A 26297-nucleotide genomic window follows, 5' to 3' on the forward strand; every position below is an offset into this window, starting at 1 on the left:
ATTCAAAGTAACAATTATAAAGATACTAGCTGAGCTTGAAAAAGGCATAAAAGACACTAGAGAATCCCTTTCTGGAGAAATAAAAAAACTAAAATCTAATCAAGTCAAAATAAAAAAGGCTATTAATGAGAATCAATAAAAAATGGAGGCTCTAACTACTAGGATAAACAAGGCAGAAGACAAAATCAGTGACGGAGGATAAAATGATGGAGAATAAAGAAACTGAGGTAAAGAAAGAAACAACTACTGGATCACAACGGGAGAATTCGAGAGATCAGCAATACCATCAAGTGAAACAATATTAGAATAATTAGGGTTCCAGAGGAAGAGGAACGGGGGGCAGAAGGTATATTTGAGCAAATTATAGCTGAGAACTTCCCTAATCTGGAAGGAAACAGGCATCCAAGTCCAGGAGGAACAGAGAAACCCTCTCAAAATCAATAAAAACAGGTCAACACCTCGACATAGAATAGTGAAGGCTACGAATTTCAGAGACAAAGAGAAAATCCTGAAAGCAGCTCAGGACAACAGGTCCTTAACTTACACAGGAAGACACATAAGGCTGGCAGCAGACCTATGCACAGAGACCTGGCAAGCCAGAAAGGACTGGCATGATATATTCAGGGTGCTAAATGAGATAACCATGCAGTCAAGAATACTTTATCCAGCAAGGCTGTCATTCAGAATAGAAGGAGAGAGGGGTGCCTGGGTGGCTCAGTTGTTAAGCATCTGCCTTCAGTTCAGGTCATGATCCCAGGGTCCTGGGATCGAGCCCCACGTTGGGCTCCCTGCTCCACAGGAAGCCTGCTTCTCCCTCTTCTACTCCCCCTGCTTGTATTGCCTCTCTCGCTGTGTCTCTTTGTCAAATAAATAAACTCTGTAAAAAAAAAAAAAAAAAAAAGAATAGAAGGAGAGATAAAGAGCTTCCAGGAAAAACAGAAACTAAAAGAATTCGTGATCACTAAACCAGCCCTGCAAGAAATATTAAAAGGGATCCTGTAAGCAAAGACAGAGCCTAAAAGTAACACAGACCAGAAAGGAACAGAGACAGTATACAGTAACAGTGACTTTACAGGTAATACAATGGCACTAAATTCATATCTTTCAGTAGCTACTCTGAATGTAAATGGGCTAAAATGCTCCAATCAAAAGATAAAGGGTAGCAGATTGGATAAAAAAGCAAGACCCGTTGATATGCTGTCTACAAGAGACTCATTTTAGACCCAAAGACACCTCCAGACTGAAAGTGAGGAGGTGGAGAACCATTTATCATGCTGTAGTGGAGATGGAAAAAAAAGTAATCCTTCTTTCAGACAAATAAGATTTTAAACCGAAGACTCTAATAAGAGATGAGGAAGGACACTATATCATCCTTAAAGGTTCTATGAAACAAGAAAAGCTAACAATTGTAAATATTTATCCTCCTAACTTGGGAGCAGACAATTATATAAAACAATTAATAACGAATTTCAAGAAACTCATTGACAATAATACAGTAAGAGTAGGGACTTTAACACCCCACTTACAGCAATGGACAGATCATCTAAGCAGAAGATCAACAAGGAAACAAGGGCTTTGAATGACACAATGGACCAGATGGACTTCACAGATATATTCAGAACATTCCCTCCTAAAGCAAGAGAATACACATTCTTCTCGAGTGCACATGGAACATTCTCCAGAATAGATCACATACTGGCTCACAAATCAGGTCTCAACCAGTACCAAAAGACTGGGATTATTCCTTGCGTATTTTCAGACCACAATGCTTTGAAACTTGAACTCAATCACAAGAGGAAATTTGGAAGGAACTCAAATACTTGGAGGTTAAAGAGCATCCAACTAAAGAATGAATGGGTTACAATCAGAAAATTAAACAAGAATTTAAAAAATGCATGGAAACAAATGAAAATGAAAACACAACTGTTCCAAACCTTTGGGATGCAGCAATGGTGGTCCTAAGAGAGAAGTACGTAGCAATACAAGCCTTTCTCAAGAAACAAGGAAAGTCTCACATGTACAACCTAACCCTACACCTAAAGGAGCTGGAGAAAGAACAGCACATAAAGCTTAAACCAAGCAAGAGATGAGAATTAATAAAGATCAGAGCAGAAATCAATGAAATAGAAACCAAAAGAAGAGCAGAATAGATCAATGAAACTAGGAGCTGGTTCTCTGAAAGAATAAGATCGATAAACCCCTGGCCAAACTTATCAAAAAGAAAAAAGAAAGGACCCAAATTAATAAAATCGAATGAAAGAGGAGAGATCATAACCAACACAAAAGAAATACAATTATAAGAACATATTATGAGCAACTATCTGCCAACAAATTAGGCAAATGGAAGAAATGGATACATTCCTAGAAATATAAACTACCAAAACTGAACCAGGAAGAAATAGAAAACCTGAACAGACCCATAACCAGCAAGGAAATTGAATCAGTAATCAAAAATCTCCCAACAAACAAGAGTCCAGTGCCAGATGGCCAAACATTTAAAGAAGAATTAATACCTATTCTTCTGAAGTTGTTTCAAAAAATAGAAATGAAGGAAAACTTCCCAACTCTATGAGGCCAGCATTTCCCTAATCCCAAAACCAGACAAAGATCCCACCAAAAAGGAGAACTACAGACCAATATCCCTGATGAACATGGATGCCAAAATTCTCACCAAGATACTAGCCAATAGGATCCAACAGTACATTAAAAGGATTATTCACCACGACCAAGTGAAATTTATTCCTGGGCTGCAAGTGTGGTTCAGCATCTGCAAATCAATGTGATACACTACATTAATAAAAGATAGGACAAGAACAATTTGAGCCTCTTAATAGATGCAGAAAAAGCATTTGACAAAGTACAGCATCCTTTCTTGATTAAAACTCTTCACAGTGTAGAGACAGAAGGAACATACCACAATATCATAAAACCATATACGAAAAGCCCACAGAGAATATCATTCTCAATGGGCAAAAATTGAGAGCTTTTCCCCTAAGGTCAGGAACACAACAGGGATGCCCACTCTCACTACTGTTGTTCAACATAATGCTAAAAGTCCCAGGCTCACCAATCAGACAACAAAATAAATAAAAGCCATCCAAATTGGCAAAGAAGAAGTCAAACTCTCACTCTTCACAGATGACATGATACTCCATGTGGAAAACCCAAAAGACTCCACCCCAAAATTGCTAGAACTCATACAGGAATTCAGCAAAGTTGCAGGATACGAAATCAATGCACAGAAATCAGTTGCATTTCTATACACTAACAATGAGACAGAAGAAAGAGAAATTAAGGACTCAATTCCATTTACAATTTACAATCCCATTTACAATCCCAAACACCATAAGATACCTAGGAATAAACCTACCCAGAGAGGTAAAGGATCTGTACTCTGAAAAGTATACAACACTCATGAAAGAAATTGAGGAAGACACAAAGAAATGGAAAACCATTCCATGTTCGTGGATTGGAAGAATATTGTTAAAATGTCTATGCTTCCCAGAGCAATCTATACATTCAATGCAATCCCTATCAAAATACCATCATCATTTTTCACAGAGCTAGAACAAATAATACTAAAATTTGTATGGAACCAGAAAAGACCTGGAATAGCTGAAGTAAGGTCGAAAAAGAAAACCAAAGCTGGTGGCATCACAATTTTGGACTTCAAGCTCTACTGAAGCTGTAATCATCAAGACAGTATGATACTGGCAAAAAAACAGACACATAGATCAATGAAACAGAATAAAGAACCCAGAAATGGATGCTCAACTCTATGGTCAACTAATCTTTCACAAAGCAGGAAAGAATATCCAATGGAAAAAAAGACAAATCTCTTCACCAAATAGTGCCAGGAAAACTGGACAGCCACAGGCAGAAGAATTTTCTTACATCATACACAAAAATAAACTCAAAATGGATGAAAGACCCAAATGTGAGACAGGAAACCATCAAAATCCTAGAAGAGAACACAGGCAACAACCTCTTTGATCTCAGTCGCAGCTACTTCTTGCTAGACACATCTCCAAAGGCAAGGGAGACAAAGGCAAAAATGAGCTATTGTGACCTCATTAAGATACAAAGCTTTTGCACAGCAAAGGAAACAGTCAACAAAACCAAAAGACAACCTACAGAATAGGAAAAGATATTTGCAAATGTCTTATCAGATAAAGGGTTAGTATTCAAAATCTATAAAGAACTTATCAAACTCAACACCCAGAAAGCAAATAATCTGGTCAAAAAATGGGCAGAAACATGGGCAGACATTTCTCCAAAGACATACAAATGGCCAACAAGCACATGAAAAAATGCTCATCACTCAGCATCAGGGAAATACAAGTCAAAACCACAATGAGATACCACTTCACACCAGTCAGAGTGGCTAAAATTAACAAGTCAGGAAACAACAAATGTTGGCAAGGATGTGAAGGGGAACCATCTTACACTGTCGGTGGGAATGCAAGCTGGTACAGCCACTCTGGAAAACAGTACGGAAGTTCCTCAAAAAGTTAAAAATAGAGCTACCCTATGACCCAGCGATTGCATTACAAGGTATTTACCCCAAAGATACAAATATAGTGATCCGAAGAGGCACCGCACCCCAATGTTTACAGCAGCAATGTCCACAACAGCCAAACTATGGAAACAGCCCAGATGTCCATCGACAGATGAACGAATAAAGAAGATGTGGTAATGTATACACACACACACACACGCACACACAATGGAGTATTACTCAGCCATCAAAAAAATGAACTCTTGCCATTTGCAATGATGTAGATGGAACTAGAGGGTATTATGCTAGGGAAAATAAGTCAGTCAGAGAAAGACAATTATCATATGATTTCATTCATATGTGGAATTTAAGAAACAAAACAGAGGAACATGGAGGAAAGGAGGGAAAAATAAAACAAGATGAAATCAGAGAGGAAGACAAACCATAAGTAAGAGACTCAACTCTAGGAAACAAACTGAAGGTTGCTGGAGGGGAGGGGGTGGGGGATGGGGTAAGAGGGTGATGGGCATTAAGGAGGGCACGTGATGTAATGAGCACTGGGTGTTTTTTACAACTGATGAATCACTGAACTCTACCTCTGAAACTAATACACTGTATGTTAATTGAATTTAAATAAAAATAAGACATCACAAGAGAAAAACAGATCAACATCTCATGAATATAGACATAAAACCTCAGTAATATATTAGATGTAATCCAGCAATATATTAAAGGGATTTACAACATGATGAAGTGGCATTTATTTCCAAAATGCAAGGTTGATTTAATATCCAAAAACCAAAATATATAATATACTGTATTAACAGAATAAAGGACAAAATCCAAACTTTTCACTAGATGCAAAAAAAGTACCTGGCAGAATCTAACACCCTGTATATAGAAAATCATAAGGAACTCACTAAAATGCTATTAGAATTAATAAAAAAATGTTCAACAACATTGCACACTACAAAATCAATACGCAAAAAATCAACTGTATTTCTATACATTAGCAATGAACAATCCAAAAATAAGAGAGAAAAATTCCATTTACAATAGCATCAAAAAATTAAAAAATATGATACTTGGGAACAAGGCAAGAAGGATGTTGGAAGAGAGATACTATTAAAGGGAAATTATTCTGACACTTGCCAAAAATGATAAGGAAGATTTTATTCTTCCTACTCAACAGGGGTCAAGACTATCACAATATAACAAGAAGTAGGGTGATGTCAGCATCATGGCACTGTAAGACATCCCTCCATTTTGCCCCCCCTTTAAAAAACTAATTAGGCATCCATCCACAAAAAGTGCCTCTGTGGGAGTTGTGGGATCCAGCACCATATGCCAAAGGACCTGAGGGGGTCTCATGCACCTGCGCATTGGTAACAGGCAGACAAACCTAAGTATAGGCTGTGGAACCAACATGATCAGTGTTGCTTCCACAGCCCTCTTGGTCGCAGTTGGGGAAAACCTGAAGAGTACTGATTTAGGCAGGTACTCATGGATGAGAAAGAATTTGTAGAAGGTTAGCCTTGCCAAGAGGAGACTTCAGCATGGCACTGGAGCATAAAATATAGATATGAATGTAGATGCACTGGAGAGGGTAAGAGGAACTTTTCCAGCACTGACCGTTGCCCAACGTGACAGAGCACAGGGCTGAACTAAGTTTTTTTTTTCCCCAAAAAAACCACCACCTCCCAGCACCCACAGTCTGGCAGGGTATGGCCTTCACTTGCTGCCTGCAGTGATGGCCTTGAGGCTGCCTGCCCATGATGGAATATTTGGCACAAAGAGCAGTCCTGAGGCCTGCTCAATGCTCTTGATGGGCACCAGGAAGCACTCCAGTGGGACTGCCTCACACACAGGAGCAGAGTTCAATTTGCTGGTGGCAGTCTCTCCCCCAGGGGAAAGGGAGAACAGTGAGTGAGTGCCTGGCTACTCCACCTATGTGACAAGCTACTGGAGAAACCCATTTCTCTCCAGCAGCACCCAGAGTATGGAGGCAGGACCTCTAAGACCGGGGGCAGGGAGGAGGTCAGGAAAGAGGCCAATAAAAATGTCATAGAATATTAAAAGAACATACTTCCTGATAGCTGTGCTCAGGGCTTAAGCAGGAAGTCCATCCACAAGCCTCTGGGAGACCCTCACTCAATGATTCCCTCACCAGTCCCACAGTCACCTCCTCCTACTCTGTGGCCAGCTCTTTATGCATGCTCCCAAGTGCAGTGGCAAGAGTGAGCTCCAGTTAAAAGTAGTGCTCTCAGAATATCAGACCAGGGTCTGTGGGCAAGGGAGAAACCATAAACTTGAGCTGTAGTGTCATCTTCTGGAAAATAAAAAAGAGGTTTCCAGCAGCCAGCATGGTGAGTTGTAAGACAAGAGAAGACATAAAAGTTAAGAATTCTGCCACAAGAATGATTAAGAAGCATGCAGCAGGAGTATCCAGACAAGGATGGAGAGAACCCCAGATAGCAGAACTACAAATGCTATTTCCTACCTGAAGGTAACTAGGAAAGATTTTAGGAGACATCTACTACAGATCAAAAGGGAAAGCAGCAACACAGAAGTTCAAGGAACATAAAGAATCAAGGAAATATGTCAACACTGTAAGGTAACAATCATTCTCCAATAACTGAAATCAAAAGTGTGAAATTTTGCAATCTAGCTAATAAAGAATTCAAAATATGTTTTGAAAAACTCAACAACCTGCAAAAAAAAAAAAAAAAAACCCACACAAAAACAATCAACAAAATCAGGAAACACTACATGAACAAAATCTGAAATTTAATAGATAGAGATCATAACAAAGAATCAAACAAATTCTGGAGCTGAAGAATGAATGACATGAAAAATTCAATAGAAAACATCTACCTCAAAGTAATCCAAATGGAATACATAATAAGTGAGCTAGAGGATAGGATCTCTGAAACAACCCAGAGGACAACAAATAGAAAATAATGAAAAATAACCCAAAAAGCCTATATGATGAATGGAACTCCATCAAACGTACAAATATTAGAATAACTGGGGTTCCAGAAGGAGATAAGAGAGGGAACAAGACAGAAAGCTTATTTAAAGAAATAATAGCAGAAAACTTCCTAAACCTGGAGAGAGACCTGGACATCTAAGTTCATAAAGGTAAGAGATCACCTTATTATCTCAATGCAAAAAGACCTTCTTAAGATACACTATAAGAAAATGGTCAAAAATCAAAGATAAAGACAGACTCTTAAAAGCAGCCAGAGAAAAAACAAGACTGTAACCTACAAAGAAATTCCTATTAGGCTATGAGTGGATTTGCAGCAGAGACCCTAAAGGCCAGCAATGAATGTGGAATAACACATCCAAAGTGTTGAAAGAAAAAATTGCCGGCCAAGAATGGTCTATATGACAAAGTTATCCTTCAAATATGAAAGAGAAATAAATATATTCTCAGACAAATAAAAGTTAAGGGAGTTCATTACCACTAGACTTGCCATGCAAGAAATGCTAAAAGGAAAAGACACTAATTAGTGACATGAAAACATAGAAAAGTATATAATAGACTGGTAAAGGTTAAATATACAGATTTAGAAAACTAATTCTATAATAGGATGGTGTGTTAAACAGTTAAATATAGTATAAAGGTTAAAGAAAAAGAGTATTAGAAATAACTATAGCTACTATAAGTTTTAACAAAAAGACAACAGAAAAAGGTAAATTGTGACACCAAGAGTATAACAGGGGAGTAAATATGTGGAGTTTTTGTATGAAAAGTTGCTATCACCTTAAAATGGACTATTTTATCTATAAGATGGTTTATGTAAGCCCCATGGTAACTGAAAAGCAAAAACCTAGAGTTCACAAAAGATACAGAAACAGGAAATGGAACACACAATCCCAAAACATCACCAATTTTAAAAGGTAGGCAGACATTTGGGACAATATAGATAGACCTAGAGGGTATTATGCTAAGTGAAGTAAGTCAGATAGAGAAAGACAAATACCATATGATTTCACTTATACGTGGAATCTAAGAAACAAAAACAGAAACAGATGCATAAATAATAAGAACTGGTGGTTGCCAGAGGGGAGGGGGTCGGCGGATAGGTGAAATAGGTGAAGTGGATTAAGAGGGGCAAACTTCCAGTTATAAAATAAGTTAACAGGGATGAAAAGTACAACATAGGGAATATAGTTAATAATATCATAATGTTTTTTTTAATGTTTTATTTATTTATTTGACAGAGAGAGAGAGAGCGAGCGAGCAAGAGCAGAAACACAAGCAGAGGGAGGGGTAGAGGGAGAAGCAGGCTCCCCACTGAGCAGGGAGCCCAATGTGGGGCTCAATCCCAGGACCCTGGGATCATGACCTGAGCCAAAGGCAGATGCTTAACGACTGAGCCACCCAGGCACCCCCTCATAATAACTTTCTATGGTGAGAGATGGTAACTACACTTATTGTGGTGAGCATTTCCTAATGCATATAATTGTCAAATCACTATGTTGTACACCTGAAACTAATAATAATATGGTGTGTCAACTATATCTCAATTAAAAATTACATATATTTTCTGGGATACACAGACACATACATACATATACATATTCTGGGGGAAAAATAATAAATAGAAGAAAAAAATAAAAAGGTAGGCAGAAATGGAAGGGAAAAGGAACAATGAATTACAAAACATCCAGAAAGCAATGAATAAGATGGAATTAGTAAGTCTTAACATTTCAAAAATTACTCTAATAAGTTCACCAATCAAAAGGCACAGAGTGGCTGGATGGAAAAAAAAAAAAAACAAGACCCAACAATATGCTGCTTACATGAGACTCACTGCAGATTTAAGTACACATAGGCTTAAAGTGAAGGGATGGAAAAAGATATTCCATGCAGGTGGAAACCAAAGGAAAGTGGGGATAAAATAAGACTGAACACCAAAAACGGTAAAAAAAAAAAAAAAAAGAAAAATAGTCATTACATAATAATAAAGCGGTCAATTCATTAAGAAAATATAACAATTTTAAATATATATGCACACAGGGGTATGGGTGGATCAGCTGGTTAGGTGTCCGACTCTTGATTTCAGTTCAGTTCATGATCTCAGGGTCGTGGGATTGAGCCCCACATCGTGTTTAGCGGGGAGTCTGCTTGGGATTCTTTCTCTCCCTCTCTCTCTCCCTCTGCCCCTCCCCCACTGGCATACTCTTTTTCTCTCTAAAATTAAATCTTTGAAAAAAAGAAATATATATGCACACAATATCAGAGCACCTAAGTATCTTAATATTAGCAGATCTGAAGGAAGAAACGGATAATAATACAATAATAGTAGGTGACTTCAATACACCCCTTTCTAGCAATGGCTAGATCATCCAGACAGAAATCAACAAGGAAACACGACTTAAACCATACAAGTGGTCATAACAGGCATACACAGAACATTCCATCAAAGAGAAGCAGAAATACATTCTTCTCAAGTGCACAAGGAACATTCTCCAGGATACATCATATGATAGGACACAAAACAACTCTTAACAAATTTAGGAAGACTGAAATCATACCAAGTACCTTTTCCCACCACAGTAGTATGATGTTAGAAATCAACAAGAGGAAACCTGGAAAATCTATAAATATGTGGAAACTAAACAACACATTCCTGAACAACCAATGGGTTAAAGAGAAAAACCAAAAGGAAAATAAAAAAATAACTGAAAACAAATGAAAATAGAAACACAACATACCAAAACACAAAGGATGCTACAAAAGCAATTCTGCAAGAGGTTAGAGTGATAAATGCATATGTTAAGAAAACAAAGACCTCAAATAAACAGCCTAACTTTAACCTTCAAGGAACTAGAAACAGAAGAACAAATTAAGTTTGTGGAAGGAAGGAAATAAAGACCAAAGTGGAAATTAATGAAACAGAAACCAGAAAAATAGAAAAGATCAACAAAAGTAATGGCTGTTTTTTTTTAAATAATAAAGTTGACAAACCTCTAGCTAGACTAAGGAAAAAAAGAAGATTCAAATATAATCAGAAATGAAAGAGGAGACATTCCAACTGATACTACAGAAATACATAGGATCATAAGAGACTCTTATGAATAATTATATGACAACAAACTGGATAAAGAAGAAATGGATATAGTCCTAGAAACATACAACCTACCAAGACAGAATCATGAAGAAATAGAAATTCTGAACATTCCAATAATGAGTAAGGAGATTGAATCTGTAACCGAAAACCTCCTAACAAAGAAAAACCCAAAACCAGATGGCTTCATTGGTGAATTATACCAAACATTTAAAGCAAAATTAATGCCAAACCTTCCCAAACTCTTCCAAAAAAAAAAAAAAAAAGAGGAGGAAATACTTCCAAACTCATTTTACAAGGCCAGCATTACCCTGAAACCAAATCCAGATAAGAACACAACAAGGAAATTATAGACCAATATCCCTGATGAACACAGATGCAAAAATTCCCAAAAAATTAGCAAATTGAATTCAACACCACATAAAAATGATCATATACCATGACCAAGTGGGATTTATCCCTGGCATATAAGAATGGTTCAACATATACAACTCAGTACATGTGATACACCACATTAATATAATGAAAGATAAAAACTTATAATGGGGGGCGGAGCAAGATGGCAGAGGAGTAAGAGACCTAGATTTCGTCTGGTCTCAGGAATTCAGCTGAATAGGGATCAAACCATTCTGAACACCTACGAACTCAACAGGAGATCGAACAGGAGAGTAGCAACAACTCTCTGAACAGAGAAGCGACCACTTACTGGAAGGTAGGGCGTGCGGAGAAGTGAATCCGAGGCGATATTCGGGAGGATAGACGGCGGGGGAGGGGCCTCCGCCGGCCGCTTCTGGCAAGTGATAGAGCCACGGAGCACAAAATCGGACCTTTTAGAAGTTGGCTCCGCGGAGGGACGTCGCTGCAGTGGCTAAGCAGGGGGTGGAATCCTCCCGGGACAGTGTGGTCTCAGGACCCTTGGGGTCACAGAGAGACCGGGGGGTGCCTGAGTGCGCCAGAGCTCCCAGGTATCAGAGCAGGGAAGCCGGCTGCAGAGACGGAGCAGAGTCGCGGGCTCTCAGCTCGGGGTGGCCATAAACTGTGATCTGCGGCCCAGTCGGGGCACGGCTCCCCCAGCAGGGACCCAACAAGCAGCAGATCCGGGGAGACTCCCCTTCCTTCCCGGGGAGGAGTGGCCCGGGAGCGCACCGCAGGGATCTGCTGGGTTTGGAAACTCTGCGCGGGGTCGGGTGCCAGAGATAGCAATGCTCGATCACAGGCCGGGTGAGCACAGAGTGCGGCCGGAGACCGGGGACACGGAAGTGACTGCTTTTCTCTGGGGGCACAATGAGGAGCGGGGCCCCGAGTTCTCAGCTCCTCCGGGCGGAGATTGGGAGGCCACCATTTCTGCCCTGGTCCTCCAAAGCTGTACCGAGAGCTTGCAGGGAACAAAAGCTCCTGAGAGCAAACCGGAGCAGCTTGCTTAGCCCGGACCGACAAGGGCGGGGCAATTCCGCCTCCGGCAAAGACATTTGGAAACCACAGCAACAGGCCCCTCCCCCAGAAGATCAGCACAAACAGCCAGCAAGCCAAGACCAAGTTGATCGATCCAGGAGAATGGGAGAACTCCAGCGCTAGGGGAATACTGCACATAGATTCATGGCTTTTTTTTTTTTTTAACCATGATTCATTATTTCATCAAAGTTAATTTTTGTTGACTGTTTTTTTTTTAATTTTTCTTTTTCCCTTTTTCAACCAACATCTTATCAATCCCTTTTTTTAAAAGAAAAACAAACATTTTTTATTTTTCATTTTGAGTCATATTTTATCTCTTCATAGTAGTTACCCTTATTTTTGGCATATATACATAAGTTGTTCTCTCTTTAAAATTTTGAGGTACAGTTTCTTCTAACAGATCAAAATATACCCTAAATCACTAGTGTATGGCTTTGTTCTAGTCTCCTGCCTGATCACATTCTCTCCCTTTTTCCTTTTTTTTTTCTTTTTTTTCTTAAATCTTCTTTCTTTTTTCAAACAACTTATCTTACCAAGTCCTTTTATAAAATCTTTTATAATTTTCATCTTTACAGTCATCTTCCATCCCTTCATTGTATCAACCCTTATTTTGTACATATATGTCTTTCTTCCTTTAAAATTTTAGGAGGCACTTTTTTCTAACAGACCAAAATACGCCCAAAATCTAGTGTGTGGCACTGATCTATGCACTACCCAGATCATATTTGATCATATTCTGCTTTTTTTGTATTGTTTTGTTTTTGTTTTTATCTTTTTTTTTCTTTTTTTTTTTTTTCTTTTTCTCTTTCTTTTTTCTTTCTTTCCCTTTCTTTTCCCCTGGTTTCAGGTCTTTTCTGATTTGTATAGAGTATATTTGCTGGGGACGTTGTAAACCTGTTAGCATTTTGTTCTCTCATTCATCTATTCTCCTCTCGACAAAATGACAAGACGAAAGAAATCACCTCAGCAAAAAGAACAAGAGGTAGTACCGTCAGCCAGGGACCTACTCAATACGGACATTAGTACGATGTCGGACCTAGAGTTCAGAATCATGACTTTAAAGATACTAGCTGGGCTTGAAAAAAGCGTGGAAGTTATTAGAGAAACCCTTTCTGGAGAAATAAAAGAACTAAAATCTAACCAAGTCAAAATCAAAAAGGCTATTGATGAGGTGCAATCAAAAATGGGGGCACTAAATGCTAGGATAAATGAGGCAGAAGAGAGAATCAGCGATATAGAAGACCAAATGATGGAAAATAAAGAGGCTGAGAAAAAGAGAGAGAAACAACTACAGGATCACGAGGGCAGAATTCAAGAGATAAGTGATACGATAAGACGAAACAACATTAGAATAATTGGGATCCCAGGAGAAGAAGAGAGAGAGAGAGGGGCAGAAGGTATATTGGAGCCAATTATAGCAGAGAACTTCCCTAATGTGAGGAAGGAAACAGGCATTAAAATCCAGGAGGCACAGAGAACCCCTCTCAAAATCAATAATAATAGGTCAACACCCCGACATCTAATGGTAAAACTTACGAGTCTCAGAGACAAAGAGAAAATCCTGAAAGCAGCTCGGGAGAAGAGATATGTAACCTACAATGGTAGAAACATTAGATTGGCAACAGACCTATCCACAGAGACCTGGCAGGCCAGAAAGGACTGGCAAGATATCTTCAGAGCACTAAACGAGAAAAATATGCAGCCAAGAATACTATATCCAGCTAGGCTATCACTGAAAATAGAAGGAGAGATAAAAACCTTCCAGAACAAACAAAAACTAAAGGAATTTGCAAACACGAAACCAGCCCTCCAAGAAATATTGAGAGGGGTCCTCTAAGCAAAGAGAGAACCTAAAAGCAGCAAAGAGCAGAAACGAACACAGACAACAGACAGTTAACAGTCACCTTACAGGTAATAGAATGGCACTAAATTCATACCTTTCAATAGTTACCCTGAATGTAAATGGGCTAAATGCCCCAATCAAAAGACACAGGCTATCAGATTGGATTAAAAAACAAGACCCATCAATATGCTGTCTGCAAGAGACTCATTTTAGACCCAAAGACACCCCCAGATTGAAAGTGAGGGGGTGGAAAACCATTTACCATGCTAATGGACACCAAAAGAAAGCTGGGGTGGCAATCCTTATATCAGACAAACTAGATTTTAAAACAAAGACTGTAATAAGAGATGAGGAAGGACACTATATCCTACTTAAAGGGTCTATCCAACAAGAAGATCTAACAATTGTAAATATCTATGCCCCGAACATGGGAGCGGCCAATTATATAAGGCAATTAATAACAAAAGCAAAGAAATACATTGACAACAATACAATAATAGTGGGGGACTTTAACACCCCTCTGACTGAAATGGACAGATCATCTAAGCAAAAGATCAACAAGGAAATAAAGACTTTAAATGACACACTGGACCAAATGGACTTCACAGACATATTCAGAACATTCCATCCCAAAGCAATGGAATACACATTCTTCTCTAGTGCCCATGGAACATTCTCCAGAATTGATCACATCCTAGGTCACAAATCAGGTCTCAATCGGTACCAAAAGATTGGGATCATTCCCTGCATATTTTCAGACCACAATGCTTTGAAACTAGAACTCAATCACAAGAGAAAAGTCGGAAAGAACTCAAATACATGGAGGCTAAAGAGCATCCTACTAAAGAATGAATGGGTCAACCAAGAAAATAAAGAAGAATTAAAAAAATTCATGGAAACCAATGAAAATGAAAACACAACTGTTCAAAATCTTTGGGATACAGCAAAGGCAGTCCTGAGAGGAAAGTATATAGCAATACAAGCCTTTCTCAAGAAACAAGAAAGGTCTCAAATACACAACCTAACCCTACACCTAAAGGAGCTGGAGAAAGAACAGCAAATAAAGCCTAAACCCAGCAGGAGAAGAGAAATCATAAAGATCAGAGCAGAAATCAATGAACTAGAAACCAAAAGAACAGTAGAACAGATCAACGAAACTAGGAGCTGGTTCTTTGAAAGAATTAACAAGATTGATAAAACCCTGGCCAGACTGATCAAAAAGAAAAGAGAAATGACCCAAATCAACAAAATCATGAATGAAAGAGGAGAGATCACAACCAACACCAAAGAAATACAAACAATTATAAGAACATATTATGAGCAACTCTATGCCAGCAAATTAGATAACCTGGAAGAAATGGGTGCATTCCTAGAGATGTATCAACTACCAAAATTGAACCAGGAAGAAATAGAAAACCTGAACAAACCTATAACCACTAAGGAACTTGAAACAGTCATCAAAAATCTCCCAAGAAACAAAAGCCCAGGGCCAGATGGCTTCCCAGGGGAATTCTATCAGACATTTCAAGAAGAATTAATACCTATTCTCCTGAAACTGTTCCAAAAAATAGAAATGGAAGGGAAACTTCCAAACTCATTTTATGAGGCCAGCATTACCTTGATCCCAAAACCAGACAAAGACCCCATCAAAAAAGAGAATTACAGACCAATATCCTTGATGAACATGGATGCAAAAATTCTCACCAAAATACTAGCCAATAGGATCCAACAGTACATTAAAAGGATTATTCACCATGACCAAGTGGGATTTATTCCTGGGCTGCAAGGCTGGTTCAACATCCGCAAATCAATCGTGATACAATACATTAACAAAAGAAAGAGCAAGAATCATATGATCCTCTCAATAGATGCAGAAAAAGCATTTGACAAAGTACAACATCCTTTCTTGATCAAAACTCCTCAGAGTATAGGGATAGAGGGTACATACCTCAATATCATAAAAGCCATCTATGAAAAACCTACAGCGAATATCATTCTCAATGGGGAAAGGCTGAGAGCTTTTCCCCTAAGGTCAGGAACGCGGCAGGGATGTCCACTCTCACCACTGCTATTCAACATAGTATTAGAAGTCCTAGCCACAGCAATCAGACAACAAAAAGAAATCAAAAGCATCCAAATCGGCAAAGAGGAAGTCAAACTCTCACTCTTTGCAGATGATATGATACTGTATGTGGAAAACCCAAAAGACTCCACCCCAAAACTGCTAGAACTCATACAGGAATTCAGTAAAGTAGCAGGCTATAAAATCAATGCACAGAAATCAGTGGCATTCCTATACACCAACAACAAGACAGAAGAGAGACAAATCAAGGAGTCTATCCCATTTACAATTGCACCCAAAACCATGAGATACCTAGGAATAAATCTTACCAAAGAGGCAAAGGATCTGTACTCAGAAAACTATAAAATACTCATGAAAGAAATTGAAGAAGACACAAAGAAATGGAAAAACGTTCCATGCTCATGGATTGGGAGAATCAACATTGTGAAGATGTCAATGCTACCTAGATCAATCTACACATTCAATGCAATCCCCACCAAAATACCATCCACTTTTTTCAAAGAAATGGAACAAATAATCCTAAAATTTGTATGGAACCAGAAGAGACCCAGAATAGCCAGAGGAATACTGAAAAAGAAAAGCAAAGCTGGCGGCATCACAATTCCGGACTTCCAGCTCTATTACAAAGCTGTCATCATCAAGACAGTATGGTACTGGCACACAAACAGACACATAGATCAATGGAACAGAATCGAGAGCCCAGAAATGGACCCTCAACTCTATGGTCAACTTATTTTTGACAAAGCAGGAAAGAATGTCCAATGGCAAAAAGACAGTCTCTTCAGCAAATGGTGTTGGGAAAATTGGACAGCCACATGCAGAAGAATGAAACTGGACCATTTCCTTACACCACACACAAAAATAGACTCCAAATGGTTGAAAGACCTAAACGTGAGACAGGAGTCCATCCAAATCCTAAAGGAGAACACAGGTAGCAACCTTTTCGACCTTAGCCGCAGCAACTTCTTCCTAGAAACATCGCCAAAGGCATGGGAAGCCAGGGCAAAAATGAACTATTGGGATTTCATCAAGATAAAAAGCTTTTGCACAGCAAAAGAAACAGTCCACAAAACCAAAAGACAACTGACAGAATGGGAGAAAATATTTGCAAATGACATATCAGATAAAGGGCTAGTATCCAAAATCTATAAAGAATTTATCAAACTCAACACCCAAAGAACGAATAATCCAATCAAGAAATGGGCAGAAGACATGAACAGACATTTCTCCAAAGAAGACATCCAAATGGCCAACAGGCACATGAAAAAGTGCTCAACATCGCTCGGCATCAGGGAAATCCAAATCAAAACCTCCATGAGATACCACCTCACACCCGTCAGAATGGCTAAAATTAACAAGTCAGGGAACGACAGATGTTGGCGGGGATGTGGAGAAAGGGGAACCCTCCTACACTGTTGGTGGGAATGCAAGCTGGTGCAACCCCTCTGGAAAACAGTATGGAGGTTCCTCAAACAGTTGAAATTAGAGCTACCGTTCGATCCAGCAATTGCACTACTGGGTATTTACCACAAAGATACAAATGTAGGGACCCGAAGGGGTACGTGTACCCCAATGTTTATAGCAGCAATGTCCACAATAGCCAAACTGTGGAAAGAGCCAAGATGCCCATCGACAGATGAATGGATAAAGAAGATGTGGTATATATACACAATGGAATATTATGCAGCCATCAAAAGGAATGAGATCTTGCCATTTGCAACGACGTGGATGGAACTGGAGGGTGTTATGCTGAGTGAAATAAGTCTATCAGAGAAAGACATGTATCACATGACCTCACTGATATGAGGAATTCTTAATCTCAGGAAACAAACTGAGTGTTACTGGAGTGGTTGGGGGTGGGAGGGATGGGGTGGCTGGGTGATAGACATTGGGGAGGGTATGTGCTACGGTGAGCGCTGTGAATTGTGCAAGACTGTTGAATCACAGATCTGTACTTCTGAAACAAATAACGCAACATATTTTAAGAAAAAAGAAAAAGAAGAAGATAACAGGAGAGGAAGAAAAGGGGAGTATGTCAGAGGGGGAGACGAACCATGAGAGATGATGGACTCTGAAAAACAAACTGAGGGTTCTAGAGGGGAGGGGGTAGGGGGATGGGTTAGCCTGGTGATGGGTATTGAGGAGGGCACGTTCTGCATGGAGCACTGGGTGTTATGAACAAACAATGAATCATGGAACACTGCACCAAAAACTAATGATGTAATATATGGTGATTAACATAACAATAAAAAAATTAAAAAAAAAACTTATAATCGAATCAATAGATGCAGAAAAAATATCTTACAAAACGTAACATCATTTCATTATAAAAACCTTCAACAAACTGAGTATAGAAGGACATATTTCAGCATAATAAAGGCCATATATGACAAACCCAAAGGTAACATCATACTCAATGGTGAAATATTAAAAGCTTTTCCTCTAAGATCAGGAACAAGACAAAGATGCCCACTCTCACCACTGTTACTCATATAGTACTGGAGGCCTATATAGAGCAATCATGCAAGACAATTAAATAGGCATCAAAATAGAAAAGGAAGAAGTAAAACTGGCATCATTTGCAGATAATATAATATATACAGAAAATCCTAGACTCAACCAAAAATTGAACTAATCAACAAATGCAATAAAGTCGTAGGATATAAAATCAACATACAGAAATCAGTTAAATCTCTATATACTAACAATAAAATGCCCAAAAAAGTAATAATGAAAACTATCCCAATCACGATACCATCAAAATTAATAAAATACTTACAAATAAATTTAAGGAGGTGAAAGATCTCTGCAACAAAGACTACAAGACACTGATGAAAGAAATTAAAGACACAACAAATGTAAATATATCCCATGTTCATGGATCAGAAGAACTAATATTTGTTAAAATGGCCATATTACCCAAAGCCATCTACAGATTCAATGCAATGCCTTTCAAAATTCCAATGGCATTTTTCACAGAAATAGAAAAAACAATCCTAAAATTTCTATGGAACCATAAAAGACCCCAAACAGATAAAGCAATTCTGAGAAAGAACAAAGCCAAAGTCATCACAGTTCCTGACTTCAAACTATACTATAAAGCTATAGTAATTAAAACAGTATGGTACTGGCATAAACATAGACACATGAACCAATGGAACAGAATAGAGATCCCAGAAACAAACTCCCACATATACAGTTGACCAAGATTTTACAAGGGAACCAAGAACACTCACTAGGGAAAAGACAGTCTCTTCAACAAACAACGCTGGGAAAATTGGATAACCACGTGAAAGAATCTAAAATTGGATCCCTTACAACAGCTCCCAAAAAATAACTTGAAATGGATTAAAGACTTAAATTCAAAGACTAAAACCATTAAATACCTAGAAGAAAACATAGGGAAGAAGGTTTTTTGACACTGGTCTTTAAGCAAAACTCAACAAGTGGAACTACATCAAACGGAAAAGCTTCTGCCCAGCAAAATAAACAATCGACAAAATGAAAAGGTAACCTACAGAATGGGAGAAAGTATTTACAAACCATATACTAGATAAGGGGTTAATATCTAAAATAAGGAATCCATACAACTCAGTTAACAAACAAAAAAACTATCAAAAATGGGCAGAGGAACTGAATATACACTTTTCTAAAGAAGACATCTAGACGGCCAACAGACACATGAAAAGATGCTCAACATCACTAATCATCAGGGACAGGCAAATCAAAACCACAATGAGATATTGTAGATATCACACCTGTTTGAACAGCTACAATCAAGAAGACAAGAAATCACAAGTGGTGGTGAGGGTTTGGAGAGGAAACCCTTATGCACTGTTGGTGGGAATATAAACTGGTTCAGCCACTATGGAAAATAGTATGAAGGTTCCTCAAAAAATTAAAAATATGGGGCGCCTGGGTGGCTCAGTTGGTTAAGCGGCTGCTTTCAGCTCGGGTCATGATCTCAGAGTCCTGGGATTGAGCCCCGCATCGGGTTCCCTGCTCAGTGGGGAGCCTCCTTCTCCCCCTGCTGCTCCCCCTGCTTCTGCGCGCACACTCTCTGTCAAATAAATAAATAAAATCTTTAAAAAACACAGAGAGAAAACAGTGATGGTTACCAGAGGGGAGGTGGGGTGGGAGAATGAGTTACATAGGTAATGGGGATTAAGGAAGACAGCTGTTGTGGTGAGCACTGGGTGCAGTATGGAACTGCTAAATCACTATATCTGAAACTATTATTACACTGCATGTTAACTAACTGGAATGAAAATAAACAAAAAAAAAAGTTTCTCCCTTTTGATTTTTAATCTCATTCCTGGGACTTAATTTCAAGAAAATAAAGAGCACAAGCTCGTTATCTGGTTGTAAAACAGTGCTCTGAGTAACACTGCTCTAAAGAACTGAAGTATCCAAAATAAGGACATGATACTAACCTATAATATAACCCAACGAAATACTGTATGAGCATAAAGTAGATTAATGATAGCTAACGATAATTCAGCTCTTACTATGTGCTAGGCACTGTACAAGATGCTTTACATACATTATCTCCTTTATCCTGGTAACCTTAGGTTCCACCATCTCCTTTTTGCAGATTAGGAAACAAAGCTCAGAGAAGTTTGAGGATGACCAAGGGCTAAGAGCAGGTTGGAAGTGAAATCACGACTCAAACTCAAGCACATACGACTTTAAATCTTGGTCACTATATTATATCGCCTCAACAAAACTGAATATATGCGATTATTATAATATGTATATATATGGATAAAAACCTTAAAAGAAAAAATGGAAATGAATCTTTAGGATGCTGGGATCAAGAGTATTTTTTTTTTTTAAATGTCTGTACAGCTTGTACCTGTGCTAACAATGAATGTACAAGTAATTCAAATAGTAAATCCAAGATTATAAATAAATTGACATTTATAAATTTGACAATGTCTCAATTAAATATCTTATAAAACAATATAATAATTTGCATTCAATTTTATACAAGTTATTGTCTGAGCTATTCCCCTTAGAAAGAGTGGTTCTCAAACTTGAATATGCATTCAAATCCTCTGGAGGGCTTGTGAAAACACAGGCTGCTGGGTCCCACTCGCAGAGTTTCTGATTCAATAGCTCTGGAGTGGGTCCTAAAAACTTGCATTTCTAATAGGTTCCCAAAGGATGCTGATGCTGCTGGCCCAGGGACTACATTTTGAGAACCAATGCTTTTAAAAAATTAGCATCATCCTAAATCTAAATACAATTGCATAATCAATTAAAAAAACGATGCATTTCTCTGGATTATTTTAATGTGCTTAAATAGCTTGACAAAACATAGGCTGACAGAATTTATATCATAGTTCACTCTTTGAAAAGTACAACAGATTTTTTGGACCAATTCTTTCTCTCAATCAAGTGTTACAAACTTTCTGAGGAGATCAAAAAGTTATACTTTAAGTATCTACTGATAACATCAGCGATCTGGGTATCTCCAGCCAAAACTGACTAAATTATTCTTAATTGCTGAACTGTTGCAAGAATCTCAAATTATTCTTGCTAAGCCAACTAACAAATTAGAATGAAGAACAGTCATAAGTACTAAGAAAAAAACATTCATACAGCAGACAGTATCATAGGTAGGTAACATCCATATCTCAGCTGATTATTAGTTTCCAAAAGTAAGATTCAGGAAGTACTATTTCAGCCTTTCTAGAATAATTTGACCCCAATCAAGTAATCAATTATCATTTTTGCCCATATGCATGTGGACTATGCCATGAAACATACCTATGTTTCTGACCATGATTCCTTTCAGTTCATCCACTTGGGCTTGAGTCTCCACCACTTTGTCTATGCCCTTATTCTCAGAGTGATGCTTCTATAAGAAAACAAGATTTAACTTATCCAGACATTACTTACAATAGGAAAACAAAAAGAAAAGGAATGACACTGAGGAATGCTATTAAATTATGCCTGTATTGATATAAAAGATACATGTCATTGCATTTAAAAATTGTTATCAGGGGGCACCTGGGTGGCTCAGTTGTTAAGCATCTGCCTTCGGCCCAGGTCATGATCCCAGGATCCTGGGATCGAGCCCTGCATCGGGCTCCCTGCTCCGCGGGAAGCCTGCTTCTCCCTCTCCCACTCCCTCTGCTTGTGTTCCCTCTCTCGCTGTGTCTCTCTCTCTCTGTCAAATAAATAAATAAAATCTTTAAAAAAATTGTTATTAGGCCTAGGGAAAAATGAAGGCAGCATAAAATAAAGGTAAATGTATTATATCAATATATATACCTGAGACTCTTGGGGCAGAAGTACAGGGTTATATAATCTGTGCTCAGACAAGAAAGGAGAAAAGAAGACCGTAGTTGGGGCAGGGAGAACAGGACAGGGAAAAGCACACTAAATTGCTCCCCACTTCTTGGGTATGATGAGGAGAGGCTGGCCCACCTTCTGAGCATCTATTCTTCTATCTGTTGGGATAAGAGTATGCATCCTATCTTCATTGGCTTCTTATAGGATCTAGAAATCTAAGACATTGATAATTGTATGTATTTTTTTAAAGATTTTATTTATTTATTTGAGAGAGAGAGAGAATAAGAGATAGAAAGCACGAGAGGGAAGAGGGTCAGAGGGAGAAGCAGACTCCCCGCCGAGCAGGAAGCCCGATGTGGGACTCGATCCCGGGATTCTGGGATCATGACCTGAGCCGAAGGCAGTCGCTTAACCAACTGAGCCACCCAGGTGCCCGATAACTGTATGTATTTTGAAATTATTATCCATAGCTATCCATGAAGTCCTTAATATACAACATTCTACTCACTTCACTGTGCTAAATGCTTCAAAGAGAGAACATTATTTAATCTACCCAAAAACTCCATAACTCCATGATGAAGATGCTCTTATTATTATCTCCATCTGTAAATGACAGTCCTGGCACAGACTTGTTCAGAGGGTGACACATAGATACGGAGCCAATGACAAACTGGTTAAGTTGAAATTTTGCTGCCAGCTCACCCTTTACCTTTGACTATATATTGGTATATTTTTGGTTGGTGATGTTTTACACAATATCACATGTACGAATGTTTTCTAGTGGGAAGTATGAAACAAACTGACTGACTGAATAAAGATTTGTAACTATTTAAAGGAACTTCATCCCCAGAAGAATGCATATTTAGAAGTGTAACACTCAAAAAGTATTAAAAAGAACACTTAAAGAAGTGAAAAATAAGGCACTCAATCACAATAATTCTTTTGTTTCTCATTCACAATACAATCATAGATAGAACATATGTCTTTGCACTCAAATAGTTTCATGGCTAAAAGGGAAGCATTTTTAAAGGTCTCAACATCATTAGTCATCAGGGAAATGCAAATTAAAACCACAATGAGATACCACTACACACCCACTAGGATGACTAAAATTAAAAAGATAGGCCATAACAAGCATTGGCAAGAATGTAGAAACACTAGAACTGCTGGTGGGAATATAAATGGTACAACCACTTAGGAAAAAAGTCTGATAATTTATTACAAATTGTGATATATGCACACACTACTCAGCAAAAAAAAGGGAACTACTGATTTACACAACATGAATATCAAAAGCCTTACACAGAGCACGCAGGACACAGAAGAGTATGTAATGCAAAATTCCATTTATAGGAAATTCTAGAAAAGACAAAACTAATTCATAGTGACCGAAAAGAGAGAAGTTGCCTGGGGCAGAGTGTTGGGGAGGGGATTGACTGCAAAGGGACATCAGGAACTTTTAGGGTCATGGAGATGTATTTTGAAAAGGGTGTTATTTCATAGGTGTATACATATGCAAAACTTTACTGAGCTGACAGTTTGGTATTCATATAGATGAGCAGACTTTCAAATGACTAAGTTAAGCTGTTCAAAAATTACAGTTGCCTTGGAGTGCCTGGGTGGCTCAGTCGTTAGGCATCTCTTAATTTCCAGCTCAGGTCATGAACTCGGGGTTGTGAGATTGAGCCCTGCATTGGGCTCCGTGCTGAGTGTGGAGCCTGCTTGAAAGTCTCTCTCTGGCCCTCCCCCACTCTCCCCTTCCTTCCCCCACCACACAGGCAGGCACGCACCCTCTCTCACTCAAAAAAAATTACAGTTGCCTCATGGGAGGGTAGAAGGTTAATGTACAAGTTAAGAGGCCATTTGGCATACTGAGTAGATTTATGCATTAGATGGGTAGCTCAAGTAGATGATCTTTAATGTCTTTCCCCATTCCTAGATACTTTGAACACTAAATAGAGAGTATCACTGATTATTTAAAATTTTTCTATCTGGGAAGTTTTATTACGTTGCCATTTAATAGCACAATCAGAAAAAATATATTTGCAGGTCGGAGTCCCCTATATTCAAAGTGCCTGAAGGTAATAAAGAAGATATGAATCAAAATACTATATCCTGAGAAAGATCTTACCAACTGTGCAGCCAAGACACTTGAGAACTCGCTATTCATGGCATATGGGAGTGCTGTCTGTGCTCTCGAACCATACGTAGTCTGGAACCTCTTCTTTATCTCATTCAGAAAATTAAATGCTCGAGAACGTTCAAAATCCTGAGAAGAGACCAACACAGAGTTCACATTAGAAAGTAAACAAAGATGATATGGATGATTAGGGTTAACAACAACCATAAGAACAGCTAACATTTACTAAGCAATGATTCCATGAGGAGGAACTAGCACTGACCTCATTTTACAATAAGAGAACAAAGGCTCTTAAAAGGTAACTTGCCAAAGGTCAAACGACTAATAAAAGAAAGAACTGAGAGTCCAATCCAAATATATTTATTTGACTACTGCCAACTAAAGATAACAGTATGTAGGTTAGTTTCTTGAGAGTAAGAATTGGGTATTATTTCCTCCATATCTTTCACAGGATCTATTAGAAGGCCCAGCACAAGAAGATGCTTAATAAATCCATAATAATAGTAGTCTTTCACACACAAAGATAACACTACTGATAATACTTTGAATTGAGTTTTTTTTAATAGTGATGGTATACTTGAAAAGATCAAGTGATGTACTCGTCTGGTCCCAGTCAAAATGGAAAACTCAACTCTGATATACCCAAATTTAGTCATATTTCTTATCTATTCCAAGCCTTTTCACAGTAGTCATTTCAGATATAGCTGGAATTTTAAAATAATTTTAGAAAACACTGTGAAACTAGGGATAAAAATCACTGTGATGATCACTATGGTTGACAATGATCTCCATGTCACCCAAGATGATTAGCCTAAGCTAAGGGTTCTTACACTGGTGTCAGTGGTCCAAATTCAAGGGGTCCATGTATTTGGATAGAAAATAAACCACAGGGCGCCTGGGTGGCTCAGTTGGTTAAGCGACTGCCTTCGGCTCAGGTCATGATCCCGGAGTCCCGGGATCAAGTCCCGCATCGGGCTCCCTGCTCGGCAGGGAGTCTGCTTCTCCCTTTGACCCTCCCCCCTCTCATGCTCTCTCTCTCTCATTCTCGCTCTCAAATAAAATAAATAAATAAAATCTAAAAAAAAAAAGAAAATAAACCACATTTTTAACTTAAGTTTCCAATCTGACTGTAGGTAACAAACCAGAATAGTACCAAACAGTACCTGTGACTGTCACCAATAGAAATCTTTTTTTCACATACCATCAGTTATAGATATTTCAAAATATGATTTATACTCATCACTTCAAAATTATTATTAGTTATCAGACCAATGACTAGATCTTGTTACTTAATTCATAAAAATCATATATATTACTCTATCAATTTTTTAAAATACTCTGAACACTGTATTTCAGTATAATTGGTTTTGTTTATAATCATATATTTCATACATTTAAAAACATCCTGGGAGGGGCCCATGAGTGTCAAAGGGATCTGTGACACAATAAAGGTTAAAAACCCTGACCTATGGCAATCATGCCAATTCCACGCCTCTTGTCATTGATCAATTTAGAAATAAGTATGTAACCTAGTCCTAGCCAATAAGACATGAAAAGAAGTTCATTTTGAAAGAGGGGGAGAGGAGCGTGTGCTTCTGAGAACTTTCCTCATTCTTACAATAAGAGATTTGAAAAGACATGGTTCCTCTGGACACAAATAAAAAAGCATGTGGCTCCATGCAACCATAGGGGAATGTACTAGGAAGAAGCTGACGCTAAGGATAACACAGGAGAGAAATGACCTTGATGGCATTGTTAAGTTACTGAGCATTTTGGTCTAGAACCTATAAATACTCAAAAAACAACCTACCAATGTGAACTACAGGTTTACAAAGCTGATCATGACGTATTGTGATTTTGTTTTCCAAAGGTCATTATACATTAAAGAATTCACTATTCAC

The 26297-nt window shown here is 38.4% G+C and overlaps 1 protein-coding gene across 1 annotated transcript in view; it reads right to left on the reverse strand.

The window, feature by feature from the left end:
• The window catches only part of VAMP7 (vesicle associated membrane protein 7), a 67214-nt gene that overhangs the window by 24722 nt on the left and 16195 nt on the right, over positions 1 to 26297 (reverse strand). Inside the window, exons 4-5 of the mRNA XM_028095952.2 lie at positions 24388 to 24525; positions 21729 to 21819 (exon numbers count right to left, since the gene is read on the reverse strand). Coding sequence (XP_027951753.1) covers positions 21729 to 21819; positions 24388 to 24525 — 229 coding nt within the window. The remainder of the gene's footprint in view (positions 1 to 21728; positions 21820 to 24387; positions 24526 to 26297) is intronic.

The sequence above is a fragment of the Eumetopias jubatus genome, unplaced genomic scaffold (assembly GCF_037043125.1).
Source record: "Eumetopias jubatus isolate StellerSeaLion01/CBP00866 unplaced genomic scaffold, mEumJub1_p1.0 scaffold_60, whole genome shotgun sequence".
NCBI classification, from domain to species: Eukaryota; Metazoa; Chordata; class Mammalia; order Carnivora; family Otariidae; genus Eumetopias; species Eumetopias jubatus.